Here is a 16,632-nt window from a genome sequence, read left to right as displayed (position 1 = left end):
ATAGAATACATAACGCACTCGCGAATTTCACATCGCAGCTTAGCATATTATCTCTCCCGATGCATCTCAACGTTTCGCAAAGCGCGTACAATACGCATCATACACTGCCGCGTATAATCGGCCGATAGCGCGAAAATATAAACCGACAAATTTATTCGAAAAAAAAAAAAATAAACTTTCTCGCCCGCGGCTAATTACACGAATCCGCATGCATGTAACAAACGTATTACGAGCACTGCGTCACCTTCCGCCCGCGAAAATTGCAGCTACGTATAACACACACAGCTCGCGCTTGCATTATTATTCTTATTACGCTATACGCGGCTAATTTCGCCGGAAATGAAAATGAAAAATTTCAAGCCCGATAGCATCGGCTCATCATCGCTATACTACGTGTGTATGCAGCGATGCAAAGGTGCAGCGCAGAGAAAGAGCAAGAGCGTATGCTGTAAGCAGATGCGGCGTCGCTCGTAAATTCGCGAGTTTGCGAGGGAAAGTTTAGAAGGACGTTAGATTAATTAAGCGCGATCGCAATTACTCGGTGATTCGGCAGAAAAAGAGCCGCGCTGTGTATAATCGCGATGATTTTCATTCGAAGCAAATGCGTATGTAGATTAGCTGCATAAATGTATGAAGTCGGCTCTTTTAGCCTGGCTGTGCAGTAACGCGCCGCAACGAGAGAAGGATATATACATAAGGAGATGATACGATCGTTCGTTCGAGAGAGAGAGAGAGAGAGAGAGAGAGAGAGAGAGAGCAGCGCGCGGGAATCGACTTTTCTAACTTCTCGATCCTTTGTTTGTAATATGCCAAGTGTGCTAATTTCGTATTATACTCGACATACTGGAAAAGGGCATTACGATAAAATTCTAAACTGTTACGCCTAGCTCGATCGGTCGTAAAAACGATAACTCATCGAAGTACAGGAGACGCGTGGAGCTGCAGTCTACCCCTTTAGAGTGAGAGAGGAAAAATCGAAATCTCTACCCTAACAAGCCAGTAATCAGCATCAGAAACAAGATTTTAAAAGCGTCACCAGCTCGGTTAAGAGTCGGCCGCGTGCCTGCCGCACACCGAAAATCCAAATGCCCCACTCTCCTCCGGTTAAACGACAAAGGGGTGCTCTCTCTCTCTCTCTCTCTCTCTCTCTCTCTCTCTCTCTCTCTCTCTCTCTCTCTCTCTCTCTCTCTCTCTCTCTCTCTCTCTCTCTCTCTGTCTCTGTCGTCTGTCACAGAAATGAAAAAGAATTGCGTAACGGTAGAGCGCGACGAGTCGAGCCTTTGTTGCACCGATTTCCGAGCGTGTGGCACAGAGTCGTCTGTACACATATACCTTTCGCGCTCATTTTTCCTGCACGCGTCGATCGCACATATAGGTGTGTATAAGTATACCGAACTAGAGAGAGAGAGAGAGAGAGAGAATCGGGGAGGCTCCCGCAAGAAGAAGGGGGAAAGAGCGAAAGTTTAAAATGTTACGGGGGAAGGGTGCGGTCCTCGAAAGCGCCACCGGGGGATGGATGGAGAATTTTACGATGAAAACTCGAGCTCTGTGTGTGCAGCAAGCTATAGCTACTGTATACTGCAGGGGAGAGAGAGAGAGAGAGTGAAGCGTGCCTGGTTCGTGCCGGCGTATGCGCGCGGTATTAGAGCATCCCCGACGCACACACTGCGCCGGTTCAGATTTTACGGGGTTTAAAATAAATTTGTCCGCTCTGCGCGGACTGTATAATTTATTACGGCCGGTAATGGCGCTCTCGGTTTAATTTACGACGCGCGTTCTACATCCCGCGATAAAAATTCTAATCGGATCGATTTTCTCGCGTGTGTGTATCGATGGGATTGCGCGGTCGCCGCGCGCGAGAGAGTTTATCAATCGCATAATGCATGTATATTCGTATACGTAGAGGATTAATCCGTGCGGAGCGGTACGTGGCACGCGACCGACACAAATAAGGGTGGACTCGATCCCTCCGCAAGAAAAACGGACGCAGATGCTCGCGGCCGGCAAAAAGGCTTGGAATGGATGGGATAGATTGCAGCCTCGCTCGCGACCTATGCGTCGTCGTCTGCCATTGTGATTTTAAAATCGAGTGGAGAGAGAGAGAGAGAGGTACAGACCCTCGGTGTACAGCTCCTTTCTCTCACCCCTTTCGCCGACGAGGCTCGTGACACTCTTGACGTGTGCTTTCTTTGCGTGTGCCGCCGGTAACATGGCTGCTTCTCTCTCGCTTTTTTATCATTATCTACGTTACTACTAAGTTTTTTTTGTTCGTGATAAATTTATGAGTAAATTTCGCCTTCTGCAGATAAGATTAGAGGAAGAAACACTCAGTTAATTGTATCGTCGCGTCGATGTATTTTAAGGCATATTCGCTCGGCTAATCGAATAGTCGACCCATTTCAATCGACGATTCTCCGATAAGCTCGTATCTCGTCCCGAAAATGAAGCACCTCGATTATGGTTGCGCGCACGCGCATCACCTGCTGGAATCTTCTTCTCGGCCCAAAAAATCTCTCGCGTCTGTAAAATCCAGCCCCCAACCAATCACGCACCCCTCGCAGCTATTTTGCATGCCAGCCAGCTCCAACCCCCGTAAAAAGTCCCACCAGCTTGAGAACCCCTCCGCCCCGACGAATAGCAGCCTCGAAAGGGTTGTCCCTGCTTTAAATTCACGTTTTACAAAATGGCGCCTCGACATGCAGATTGGCTCGAAGGTACACGCGAGTTATGCCGTTGGGGTCGCTGGTGGTATGGAGGGCGGTTCGCGCCTGCGCCAAGCGGGATCCTCTCTCTCTCTCTCTCTCTCTCTCTCTCTCTCTCTCTCTCTCGCTCCCTCGGAGTGGCCTCGACCTCCTCCGCGCGCACGTCGATGAAATACCGCGAGGTTATTCGCATTTTCGCGAAAAATGGCGTCCATTACTGGCGCCTGCTGTAGGGCTTTATTGATTACTTTTCTCTCTGCTCGTACGTGTATTTTTTCTTCTTGATCGTCGAAGGCTGTTTTCGAAATTTTTATCGCTGATGATAATACACACTCTACGCTTATCTGGATTTCGAGGACTTGACGGCCTGAGAATTTTAAATGCGTGTAATGCGCGCGATTCCCAGGCGGTTTAATTAAAATGTAAAAGAGAACGAGAGAGAGAGAGAGAGAGAGAGAGAGAGAGAGAGAGAGAGCGAGGGAGAGGGAAAGGCAATTCCTAGGTTAAATTAAAGTCGGAGAGTTTGCGTTGGACGCGCGCGAGAGGGCAAAAAAGAGAGAGAGGCGAGTATCGATCGAGACGACGACGTAACGAGGGTAACCAAAGAGAATTGGAAAAGCGTTACCCGGGCATTTAAAGCCGGGCTGCGCGACGCTTGAATCTCTCCATCGTCTACGCGTTTGGAATAAATTAATTAAACAGCTTATCTGAATTGAGGCTACATTGTACAGTCCAAGTTCCATGTGATCTCGATATACGCCTATTATACTTCACTTATCGCGTGCAACCTTGTCGCTATCTGGAGAATTTTTCTCTCGACAATGTTGCGTTATCTCCGTCGCATGATTTCAAAACGCGAAACAGAACTCTCGATTCCATCCAGACGACACGTGCTCTCTCGTTCTTTCTTTCGAAATGTACAGCATTTAGCCGAACGATCGTCGAACACCGTTAAGCCGCAGACTACATCCCTCGGCTCATAATAAGTCGTGTAATAAGGCGCCTCGTCGCGGCTCGTGTCCTCTGTCATGCCGACTTATACGCCGTACGCGGTATTCATACGGTTAATATCCGATAAGCAAATGCGAGCTCCGCAGCTCCTACTTCCGGACGCGTAACGGAGGCTGCGCGCAGAATAGGCCCATCAATCAAACTCATAATCCCGCTCGATCGTCGAATACGAGTTTTCGGGGCGTCTCGCTCTATACGTATGTATACGGTTATTATGTGCGAGATCGATCCTCAAAAGGAGCCGCTTTCTCTTTCGGGGGAGCGAGTGTTGCTCGTATAGTCATCGCGCTCCGACGACGTAAACAACAATAAATAAATGAATAAAGAGCGTAGGTAGTGGGCTTTAATCCTCCGAAAGAGCCTTCTCTCACTCTGGCAAAAGATCAAGCGCGCGATATGGAAAGGAGAAGAAGAAGAGGAGGCGATAGTTGGCGGGCAATTTACTTATTGCCCGGATAGCCCGAGGCCAAACTCCAGTCCTATACACAGCGCGGCGGCAGCACCCTCCTGTCCTAAACAGGATTCAATTTGGCCGACGCGCGGCGTCCACCTTCAAAGAGAGGAATCACCAGCGACGACCCCCACTATTAATCTTATATCGAGCGCTTTATCCACCACCAACGCTTTACGTACTCCATGCGGCCACCCCCCTGCGCGCTCGCTTTTTTTTCGACTCGCGTGTACGGCACGTGAGCACAGTCGACTGGAATTTTCAATTCGGCAGCAGAGGAGCTGGATTATATACCGGCTGCTAATACGTTTCCGGCACGCTTCGCTGCGCGACTTTCGATCTTGGACTTTGGACTCTCTAATGGTGTCTCTCGCTCTCCGTTGGGCGAATAAACGAAATCTCGGGAGATTTATGGCGAAGCGATTGTTCGAAGTGTACAGATAGCCGATGAATTTTTAAGTCCATATCCGGGCACGTGGCGGAATTGAAAAGAGAGCATAATTAATTCTTCGATGAGAAAAGGGTCCCGTTCGAGATGATCGCAGGCTCGCGGTTTCCGGCTCGAGCATATGCAGCGAGACGACGAATAAGTAATGCAGAGGTCCATTATGCCGAAAGCGCCGAAGGAAGGGAGAGAAGGAGCGAGAGAGAGAGAGAGAGAGAGAGAGAGAGAGTAGATAAAGAGAGACGGCGTCGGCGGCGGCGGGTCAGCAGCCAATTCCCCGGGGGGCCGTTAAAGTGAAATACTCCTGAATGCAAGGTGGTCGAGTAGTCTCCCTCCTCCACACACACACACACACACACATACGACGTTCGTTCGCACTCTCAACGCTCTCTCGCCTATTCTTCGCCCGGGTAATCTGCTCCTTTTTCTTCCCTCTCTCTCTCTCTCTCCTTTTTTCTCCCGGCGCGGCGCAAAGCCTCGCGTGTAGGTAAATCGTTGTTATCTGGACAGTGATAAACCCGTGAATGGAGTTCTCGCGCGGCCGGAGAGAAAGCGAGAGAATGCAAAGAGGGAGAAAAAAGACCGGCCATTCCCGCGAGGGGCCGACGACGAATGGCTCTGTTTATGCGAAGTGGCCGCCGTCGCGGGGAAAGGGGACACTATACGAGTGCGCGCTCGATTTTCCGAAAATCTCTCTCTCTCTCTCTCTCTCTCTCTCTCTCTCTCTCTCTCTCTCTCGCCGATATTAATGATCGCGCGAGGGAGAAACAATTTACACGCAAATTTCGGTAGCTCGCACCTTGCGACACATCAATCCTGAAAAAAAAAGCACGTATAAAAATTTGAGAACAGCGCGCTGTTCTCAATAAGGGCTCCGTGTGTACTTAATAAAACTCGTCGTCGTCCGAGAGTCGAAGAAAACCATGGAGATAATTCAATTTTCCCTTGAGGTCGTATAAAATGAGGGTTGTTTCGTTTGTCCGCTCGAGAAAAGGCATATAGGGGTGCGCGCGACGGACTACTCGGGGAGGTGGACCGTAAAGCCCGCCATGCAAACACCGCGAGATTAAAGGAACCCCTGGCCCGAGGAGATATAAGTGTGTATATATATACATGCGCCCATCGAGGGCTGAACTCGTCGTCGTCGTGTGCCGACATCGGCCATTGCCGAGACGCGCGCTCGACGTGATCGGGAATCTCGGGCGCGGCTTTGATATCTTGATTAGCCGGCGCGTTTATTTTCTCGAATATTCAGCGCTGCAGTGAATTTCGAGGAGAAAGCGGAGCGAATAACACCGACTGACCAGAAGAGAGCGAGTGTGTGTGTGTGTGTGTGAGTCAGAGACGAGGCTCGCGCGCGAATCAGTCACGCCACCGCCGGCAATGTTGTGCGGGCGAATGCTAAACGCCCGCCGCGCGGCCTCTAATCATCAGTGGCAATCGCCTCCTTTATACTCGACTCGGGAAATTTTTATTGGGCTAATGCAGCTCGTTACGTTATACTTCTTTTTTCCTCTCCTCGCGGTGATGACTTGCCAGCCTGCATCAGCTGATGTGTGTATGATAATGCAAAACGCGGTAATTCGGATAAATACAGCAGAACTAATTTCTGGCTTATCAAAATTTCGTATTCCGGTAGCCCTGCGCTGTATACGCAAGGAATACCAAACGAGAAAAAGGCGCTCACGCTCCGTGTACGCGTCCCCTTTTGTAATTAGACACTCGCCTCCAAACGCGGGAAATATAATGCAGCCGCGCCACATTGTTCCGGGAAATTACGGGGGAAATAAAGCCCGCAGACTCTCCGATATTTAGATATACACCCCCTAAGCAGCCCCCTGGAAGAATTGCATCGAGAATAGGGGGCGAGAGCCGCGTAAATATCGGAGATGGGAATATAGCGGAGCGAGAAGTTGTGGTAGGCAAAACTGGACCCAAGAGAGAGGAAGTGACAGCGAGGGGAGGATCGCTAATCACGTATACGTGACCAACCATCGATCGGAATATTTCTCTCCGCAATGATCTCATATTCCCCGTGTAAATTTCAGGCAAACTGTGGATCGGCGACGACGTCACCTGCTGGCGAACGGAGCAGAGCGTGAAGCGCGAGCGCAGCTCTCCGTTGAACGCCTGCGCGACGACGACGACCACGCTGACGCCGACGCCGACGACGGCAGGCAGCGGAGCGACGACCCCGGCGGTGACACACCCCCGCCTGTCGCCCCCGGCACTCGCGCCCGCGAGTACTCCAGATCTCAGAAGCCCCAGCGCCCTCCACGTCAAGCACCTCAGAGTGTCGCCCGGTAAGTGTTCTCGCTCTAGCTTTTCTCCGCAGCAATGAATTACCTCTCATGAATACGAGCTCGAATATATCGATCCTGCGAAGGAGGCGGAAGCTGATCCCTTCGTTTGCTTAAGCAAACAGCATGTCCAGCGGGCTCCTCGAGTTCGGCGCTTACGCTCCCGACGACCGGCTCGTCTTCGCGAAGAAGGGTAAAAAAGACGACGAGAGAAAGGCTCGCGCCCGCACGGAGGGCAGAGCATGTTTAATGCATCGCTCAACATTTCCATGTCAAACATCGCCTTTGACTCGCGGAATTTAAAACCGCTACTCGGCAAGAGAGTAAGAGAATGCGCGTATATCTATCTCATCTTCGAGTGCTTCGAGGGGGCCACCGGCGGAATAAGGCTCCTCTATTTGCATGCGCAGTTTGTTTAACCAGGAGCCGCGATTCGCATTCGATATTTCGAAGTTTTATTAATCCACGCAAAGTATCACAGGAAATCCATACTGTCACTCGAGTTAAGACCGAGAGAAAAAAGAAATGCACTCGCGCGTCTCTTAAAAAGTAATCTTCAAAGTCGCCCGACTGTGTAACGTAGTACCGTCGCGTGTAAATTACGCCCTTTTCTTTCTGTCTCCCGATGTACCTCTCCCTTGGGACGTTCGCTTTTTCCTCGAGCAAGCCAGACGGAGACAGAGAAACGCATTCCGCTCGCTCGGAGGTATTTAAATTCCGTTTACTCGGGTAGCTGCTGCGTATGCGGAATTTTTTCTCCCTCTCTCCGTTGTTTTTGCCTCGAAGCTCCCTCTTTCATCTCCGAGTTTATAAGCGCTGCTCTTTGTCTCCCTCTCGCGGGTAATTCCGAATAATTGGATCGTCAATTTTTTCCTCGTCCATCACTAGGTGACAAAATAAACAACAACATGCACCGGCTCTTAGATTAACGATCTCGGTATTCAGATTTCTCGTCGCTCGACCGTGTACGATCGAGAGCTATTTTCGTTTCATTAGCCGATGAAATATCGTCGAAACACGCGTAGGAGTGTTACACGCGGAGGGACAGCAGCAGCGATAGCCTGGAAGGAAGGGGTGACATGAAATATCGACTACATAGATTTCAACTATTATTGCCGAGTGTAAAACACGGCGACATTTGGCGCTAAATCGATCAGGGGGGCGCCGGTGTCGCGCCGGCTGCTGGCCGGCCATTCGCGAGGAAATAAATACGCTCGAGCGAGAGAGAGAGAGAGAGAGAAGGCGACTCCTGCGAAATGACGAGAAACACATACTTTTCTACTTAAACTGTCACCTTCGTCTTTTTTTTCCTCGGCGCGTTGCTCCCTTTATAGCTGTATACATCCCGAAGAGAAAAAAGAGGAAGCGGGGGAAACGTACGACGACGACGATGCTATCTCCTGCGAAATTGAATTCTGACTGCCAAAAGCTCGTCGCTCGCTCAATTCGAGCGATCTATTATCAATAACGAGCTCCTCACCTCATTAACGGAATTAATATCCCCGTCGATATTACAAAGTCATTAGCAACAAATCAATTTAGCACCGGAGGGGACTCAAAATCACGGCCGTTTTCAGGAAGTGCCTCCTCTCTAGCCGCGAAGCTATACACGACGTATCAATTTCGATAGCAATTTATCACGAACCGCCGCCCCCCCCCCCCTCTCTCTCTCTCTCACTCGCGGCTCGCGTAATTAACGGATTACGCGAGAGAGATAGAAAGAAACCTCCTCTCTCTCTCTCTCTCTCTCCCTCTGGCGTGTATTTTTCAGATCATAATTTTAGATAGAGCACACAGCTCGCGCGCGTGTAGGCAAATTGAGGTGAGATTGGAGGTCAGCAGCTGCGGCTTTTATATGTACCGTATAGTCGCGCGCGCGCGCGCACGATATTCTCCCTTTATACGAGGCTCGTTAATAAGGAAAACTTATAGTGGTCGCGCGCGAGCTCTGGCACACGCGGGACTTATTTATTGCTTCCATCGCGAATTTTGCCATCGCGCAGAGGAGAGGAGATTTATCAACGGCTGTTTGTTTATTTTTCCGAGCTTAGATATTCGCGCGCGGCTTTAATTACAACGCCCTCATACTATTATACATTAATACACGCGAGGAGGGCACACAATGCATATTTAATCTCGTAACAAGGGGATCGATATCGGCCGCGAGATACGGGAATATAACTCGATCATCGCGTTAGTTAACGAAAGCCCGAGATATGAAGAGATTACACGTTGTGGGCGGTGATATCTACATGCTTGATTAACATTCACCGTGCGAGAGAAGCGCAGAGTCACGATTGTTCCTTCGCGTTCGTCCGCGATACAGTTAGCAAAGCACACCGGCCCTGTATGCGGACTTATTACGATGAAAGCCGATTTAATTGCTTAAAAAAGGCCCAGCTCGGTATTATGCTGTACAAACAGCTTCGGATTACACTCCGTGTAATATTCGAATCGTCATCTTGGCCGCAGCTCATCAACAGGTACACGCGATATCGCGCGCGAGAATATGCATTGTTAACAGCAAGAGGGGGGGGGGGGAATCGCATTAGAGGCGGCGCGAATAACAAAGCGTTTACGGAAAGCAACGAAACATGCACGACGACGAGCGGGAGGATAAACATTAAAATAAAATTATCCGCGAGATTGTGGCGGCACAATTACGCGCGCGCCTGAGCTTTTTAATAGGGATATAGGAAGACTCGCCGGTTCAAAGCTCGTAGTAGTAGTAGTAGTAGAGAGAGGCTATCGGCCTTCCTCTCTCTCTTTCTCCTCGGGGTGGACCGGCTAACGTGATTATTATAAAGTCAATACGTTGCCAACTCATCAGCCGACTCCGCCCTCTAACAGGCCGGTAATATGCACCGGCCGGTTACGCTATATCACGAGCCTGCCCTTTCGCATTTTGCGCGAGAGAGCGAGTCGAGAGAGTCGAGCGGGGTACCTATAGATAAAACGTAATACGGGCAAAAATGGAAGAGTAAGGAGAGCTCTCGGCTCGGCGCTGTACACGCCCGGATATCTGTTATGTACCTTATGGGTCCACGCGCGCATATAACGCGTTATTACAGTCACGAGCTGCTACTCGGCTGCGCGACCGCGGCTTTTCATTTTTCGACTCGTTATATGCTCTCGAGCGAGCGAGCTGCCCCCTGTGCACTCTTCCATACGGGATATATCGTGCGATGCTCATTTTTGCCTCCTCTCTCCCGCTCGCTTCAGCTTCTCTATCGAGAGTAGAGGCTCCTCTCTTATCTCGCGCCATCTCGGCGTTTAACCATATGCGAGACGCGGCTCCGCGGCGCGAATTTATTATAATACAGCGGGAAAATTGCGTGCGGTTAGCAGGTAATCCGGTGTCCGCGCGCGTTAACGACTTTTATAAGAATCGCTCATTTTTCCCTCGCGTCGTCTTCTGTATTTTTCTCCGCTCTAACCGAAAGGTCAAGGCTATATAAATGCGCCGATATGATAAACGTATACGCTGGTGCCCCTCTCTCTTTCTCTCTCTCTCTCTCTCTCTCTCTCTCTCTCTCTCTCTCTCTCGCGTGATGTATAGGCGGGATGAGCGAGATATTAATGGCGGATTAATCCGCGAGATCGGCGCATACAGCTTAATCGCGCGCGCTAGGAATGCCGGAGAGAGATAAGCTGCGTAATTGCCACGCGCAAGTTCGACGTATAGAATTTCAGTTTGCCTATGGGAAAGAGTACCGCACGCAAGTTGCCAGCTCTTTTTGCGACGATACGCTCGTCGGATTGTATTAACTCATTCGGATGTATATACGTCGAGGTCAATTTCGGGTGTGTCGGCCGAGCTAAGCGTTTCCGATAAATCCGCGAATTTATCGGCATAAAAATTAGCCCGAGCCGGCGCAACACACGCACGGCCCCGTAAAATTACCGAAGATATTATAAAGCGTGTATGCAGGCGCAAAAAGTATATTGGGAAGCCGAACAAAAGCGAGCTCTCGAAGGCAAATTACGTTGTTATAGGCGCATAACCGGATTCCCCTGGATGACGGAAGTCGAGTACGAAAGAGAAAGAGAGATACAGCGCTGCGGCAGCTTATAAGTATCAAGAGGTCAAGCTCTCGGTGCATCCAAAAAGCTGCCGGACGGGTTCCCGCGCTCGCGCGAGGTAATTTCTGTCTCCCTCCATCTCTCTCTCTCTCTCTCTCTCTCTCTCTCTCTCTCTCTCTCTCTCTCTCTTCTCCTCACAACACGCCTTTCGCTTTCGCGCACGTTACTTTGGCTTATTATTATTCCCCGAAAATCTCGCTTTCGCGCGTCGCACCTGCTCCCTCGGCCCTTCGAATTTAGCTAAGCTTAATCCGAAATCGAAAGAGAGAGAGAGAGAGAGAGAGAGAGAGAGAGAGAGAGAGAGAGAGAGAGAGAGAGTAAAAGAAAGAAAAAAGTCGGGAGCACCGTAATCTCGTTTTACCTCGCGCTCGCGCGCGTCGATCGTCGTAAATCAAAATTATAATCAGAGAGAGAGAGAGAGAGAGAGAGAGAGCTTCTATCTCGCCGGCATATCGCGATAAAGACGCAGCAAGGAGGAGGAGGAGGAAGAAAAGCTGCTGCAGCGGCGCCTGTGTATCGTATGCGTGAGTATCTCTCTCTCTCTCTCTCTCTTTCTCTCTCGGCGGGTCAGAGGTTAAGCGGCGTGATTGAGTCTTGGCCTAAGGAAGGGTCCGCCCTTCGCGGCAGCCGCGGCGGTCTATGGCGCAGCAAGCGTGATGCAATTTAAACCATAATACTTGACTTTAAATTGAAAAGATTGCCCCGAGGGATGAATGCGAGGGAGCTGCTCCTTCTCTATATCTACGTATCGCGAGTTATGTACACGCTCTTGTACAGTCGCTTTCTCGAGTGCTGGATCAAATCAATCGGTGAGTATACACGTTTGATCTTCGGATTTTTAAATTAGCGAGGGAAAAGTGTAATTCCCTTAATTACGTTATATCATTACAGCGCGTCACTTGTCGGAATATCCAATATGCAACCAGAGCGTTATGGGTCAGCTCGCGCGATGTCGATATTGTGAAAAAGCATCAGCGCCGAAACTAATAACGTAAGAGGAAAATAAGTGGAGATTGCTTTATTGGCACGATCTCGTACACACCGAGAGACTGACCAGTGGCCATCTGTCGGCTCGCCCTCGCACTGACCGTCGTCGTCGTGCTCTCTTCCCCCCTTATACCCCCTCCACTCTCTCTCTCTCTCTCTCTCTCTCTCACTCTCTCTCTCCAGCTTACATTTCCAATCAATAACCGATTGAACAACCCCTGCCACCCCCATCTGCTCTTCTGTCGCACATTCCGCCGAGCTAACGGCTGATCAATTCACTGTTCTATATATCCCGCCAACTTCGCTTCCTTTTTCTTCCTACTTTTCCATTACCGACGCGATATTCAACCTTCTCTCTCAGCGCGCGCATACATGAATTTTCAACGAAGGTCGGATAATTTTGCCGCGTCGATGGTATTTATTTTCGGCTCGATTGATCCGCGCGCGTACATTGTAATTAATCGCACCCGCCGCGGTGCGTAATTTCTAATCGTGCAGGACACACGGCTTTGTACGTTAAATCAATAAGATTCGAGAACCATTAATCACGAGCACGCATACCTCCTCATTAAACGACCACTAATAGCCGCGGCGAAAATATCACAGACACACGAGCCGCAATATCGATATAGTAATGAGAAACGTGTCAAAGATTGATGAAAAGCCGAGGAATTAGTAAAAACTAATCGAAGAAGCGTCTCTCTCCGCGTCCAGGCGGACGCAACGCGAGAGAAAGAGAGAGATGATAAATCAGATAGAGGCGATGGCGGCAGCTGGTGCTCGGGAAATTGCTCTCCCATTGTTTGGGGGGCCCGGGCTCGAGACACAGCGAGCGTTATTTTGGAAAATCATCTTTCGGCTTTTTGCCTGCTAATTTCAGGCCTGCTCCTGACGAAATTACTATACCTACTTCCTCCCTCCCACTCGCCCTCTCTCTCCGAGGCGCTCTCGGAGCATCTGGAATGCGCGTTTCCCTTTACCTATACACACACAGAAAGATAGGTAGTAACGTCCCATTCGGCGAGCAACAAAGCAATCGAACCCGGCGTAATTGTGTCAGTTTATGAGGGGACGGGAGAGGGAATCATCGCTAAATTCGATGTGTATCCTCTCACTTTCGATAATCGCCATCGGAACGTTTATCTTTATACGGCGCACAATTCGCTCGAATTTATTGCGCTCTGCAAGGCCAATGATCATCAGCGATCTCTCCGCCCCGTTTACGACGGGGGTAATTAAACAGATTATGGATTTACATGTTCTTCACGGACTCGCGTTTTCCGAAGGTCCTGTCGTTTACCCTCGGATTCGAGAAATTAGAGAAGGGAAGCTTCGCTTTCTTTTTTTTTTTACACGACCGCGAATATACGGCACGTATACGGCAAAGCCCATTGAAATCGCTAATGCTATTCCCGATCATCGAGCCATTGTGTCATTCAATCGGCCGAGAAAAATGAAGCCCTGTAGCGGAATAATAATCGGCCGGCACGTGTGCATTAGAATTGCTAATTTTTCGCACCTTCAAAGCCAACCTGCGCGCGCGCGGCCGGCTTCTCGATTTTCCGGCAAAGCGAGCCGAAAGTGTATAATAAAGCCCGATTCTCTTCGGCGCACGCATCGCGAACGTGGCTCGGCGAGCCACGAGCGTCTTAGCGCGCGCAGAATACTCCCGGCCTCTTCCCCCCCCCGACGTGCATATAATTATCGGCGGCCCTAAAGGCGCGCACGATTCGGCAAGAGAGAGAGAGAGAGAGAGAGAGAGAGAGAGAGAGACGCCCCCGCAGCAGCTCGCAGGTAAAAATTCCAACTCATTAAGGCGCCCTTGTATTTTGGTTATACACGCCGTCGTTTTTGGCTTGCTCGTTTTTACGACGGGCCGCGCGTTTTATGGCACAAGACCTGGGACTTTCTTAAAACAATTTGGCCGAGGGTTTCGAGCGCGGCGGCGCAGGCATATGGATTTTTTTGGAGACATAAAAAATTCTCGCCGAGGGAAACTGCGCGCTGCGCCTTTTTTTTTCGACTTACCAGTTTTGGCGGAAGCGAGGGGTTTTCCGACGTTTATACTACGGAGTCAAATGATATATGGCAGAGTCAGCGTTTAAACCGTCAAAAGTCCGCGGTAAGAAGACACTGATGCATATCGTTTAGCTAAGAGAAACGGAAATGAGCATACGCGCATAGGTGTAAAAGTGCCGGGTCATCGAATCGGCTTATTTATGAAAACGACATAACGAAGGAGGGAAGGTTGATCTTTTTTTTTTTACACGCGGTATTCCTTGGCGGGGCGAAAGATTAGAAATATGAAAAATGATACTCTCCACATGTATAGCACCGGCCGAGTTTTCATAAAATCTCGGCCAGTCTACTATATACACTGACCCCTCGCCTATACATAATACACGCGCTTTTTCCCTTAAGTATATCATGATGAAGCGTATAAACTACCCGCCGCCGAGAGAGAGAGAGAGAGAGAGAGAGAGAGAGAGAGAGAGAGAGAAAAAGCGAGCTTCCATACATAAAACAGTCCCGGGGTGTGTGTATACGCTGGAAGCGCCGGCGGCGGCACTGGCAGTCATGATATGACACACGACACACGCACACACACACACACACAGCGACGTCATTATAAGACGGACAATGCGTGCAAGAGAGAAAGCTTGACCCCACTACCTACCCGCCTCTGCTTCGCAGGGGCACGCTGCTGAATGAGCCACCCCATTCGAGGAGAACCGGACCGAGCTTGGAGTACTGGGTGGACGGGTGTGTACCTGAAAGGAGTTTTGGTCAAGTTTCGCGTGCTGCATCAATTACGCATAAAAAATCCGCCCACATTGTAGAGAGCCAAAACAAACACACTACCGAGCTGGTCACATCTGGTATAACGAGCAAAACATGCGAATGCTTTCAACTCATTGGATATGAATAGATAAAAAGCTTCAATCGCAGCTCATTAACGTCAAATCTAGCGGCTCAACGATATTCCAACGAGCACCTCTTAATCGTCGAAAAATATGACGATAAGCAACAGTGCCTGAATGGCCGGACCCTCGAAAACATCACACACACGCGTATTTAAATGAGGGCTCGTCCCGGCCCATTGACATCGCCGCGGCACGCACGAGCAAATAAACACGTATCGCGTTTAATCCCCCCTGCTATATTGCGCGCTCACCTATATAACACCTCTATACACATGCATAAATAGCCGCGGCGCATGGATTCGCGCCCATTTAAATAGACGTCGAAAAATCTCCCCAAAATGCGCGGCGCGTGCCGAGCCGCAGCTTGCTCTCGGGATTTTTCATTTCTCTCACTCACTCTCGAACACGTAAAAGTAATCGGATTTCAGCGGGCAGTACGGTTTCGCACCCCTCGGCTCACGATTGAAATTCGGCTCGCGCGTTTTGGACACGTGTCGCGCTTCCCGCCCGGAAATTTGTCCGAGAAACGGGCGAGAACAACAATTAGGCCAATAATTCACTGCGAGCGCGAGAGAGAGAGAGAGGGAGAGAGAGACGATTATTCAAGAAAAGTCTCTCTCTCTCTCTCTCTCGAGTGCGAGCTCGCAAAGGGAGTCACGGCTGTTACTGACGCGCGCGAGCTATGGGCACAATAATATAATGGCGCGAGCCAGGACTGACCAGTGGTCATCCCTCGTGAATATTCCGTGTGTGCAGACTGCGCTGCTGCTGCTGCTGCTACTCGATGATTCAATTCGACAATGGACGCATTCTCGAGCGGACAATGCTCTGGTCAAACGCAGAGCCAGAAGGGGATACGTCGTGCGCTTACTAGCTCTATGGAGGGGTCAGTCGGCTCGAGCGTGGGTGGGGTCAAAATATACGCGAGGGTGAAACTGCCGCCGCTTTTTCAAAGTTTTCCCAAAGATTTCGAGGGCGGCCACCATTCAATGCGAGAATTCGGCGGCTTTCTTCTCTCTCTCTCTCTCTTTTTCTCCTCTTCATTGCCAAATTGAAGTGTTACTTGAGAGAGCTGTTGCGGGACGTTTACGGGGTTGGTGAGAGAATTATTTATTTCCGGCGATTAAGCCGCTCTTTTTCTCTCGTGATCGATGATTTTCCGTATTTTTACACGAGCCCTTATTACTCGGCAACTCGAGCTGGCTGCAGATATTCGAGAGACACTCAGCGGCACACTCGATACTCTTTCAGCTCTTCTCGCAACCGGGCAAATATTAACACAGGAGGGCTGCGCCATCGCACTTTAGAGCGATACTGGCAAATGGATTTTCCGGGAAAGTACATTTTTACTCAATTATCGCGGAATCCGGAGGACGCGATGATTGATGACTGAAGAACCGATCTCGCAGCTTGCGCCGTCGGATGACCAATGGTCAGCGGAAGTCAATCATTTTCCAAACTTTCGCTCTTATTGCGAATGGAAAAGTTTTCAGCCGATCATTAATTCTCGAATTCCGTGTATAGTACGGACTCTCTGTCGACTCTATTAAACTTCGAGAAGAAGAAAACTTTTTTTTTATTATTATACTACAAGCACGCGCCGGAAAAACTATTTTGACACCGAGCCGCAAACACGACGCAGTAAAAATTACACACTCGCCGGCTCCTTCGTCCTGGACTTTACGACTTTACGCCTGCGGAATTCGTCACGCGAGCGGAATTTCTTGCG

General features: G+C 49.9%; 1 protein-coding gene across 4 annotated transcripts in view; it reads left to right on the top strand.

Moving 5' to 3' along the window:
* Positions 1–16,632, top strand: part of LOC100119000 (POU domain, class 2, transcription factor 2) — a 101,304-nt gene that overhangs the window by 49,501 nt on the left and 35,171 nt on the right. For all 4 annotated transcript variants that reach the window (XM_032598926.1, XM_032598927.1, XM_008213133.4 and 1 more), the window contains exon 3: positions 6,658–6,912. In XM_032598926.1, the coding sequence (XP_032454817.1) occupies positions 6,658–6,912 (255 nt within the window). The remainder of the gene's footprint in view (positions 1–6,657; positions 6,913–16,632) is intronic.

Source organism: Nasonia vitripennis, chromosome 4 (assembly GCF_009193385.2).
Source record: "Nasonia vitripennis strain AsymCx chromosome 4, Nvit_psr_1.1, whole genome shotgun sequence".
NCBI classification, from domain to species: Eukaryota; Metazoa; Arthropoda; class Insecta; order Hymenoptera; family Pteromalidae; genus Nasonia; species Nasonia vitripennis.
The sequence above is the reverse complement of the archived record's forward strand: the minus strand, read 5'-3'. Positions and strand labels throughout refer to the sequence as shown.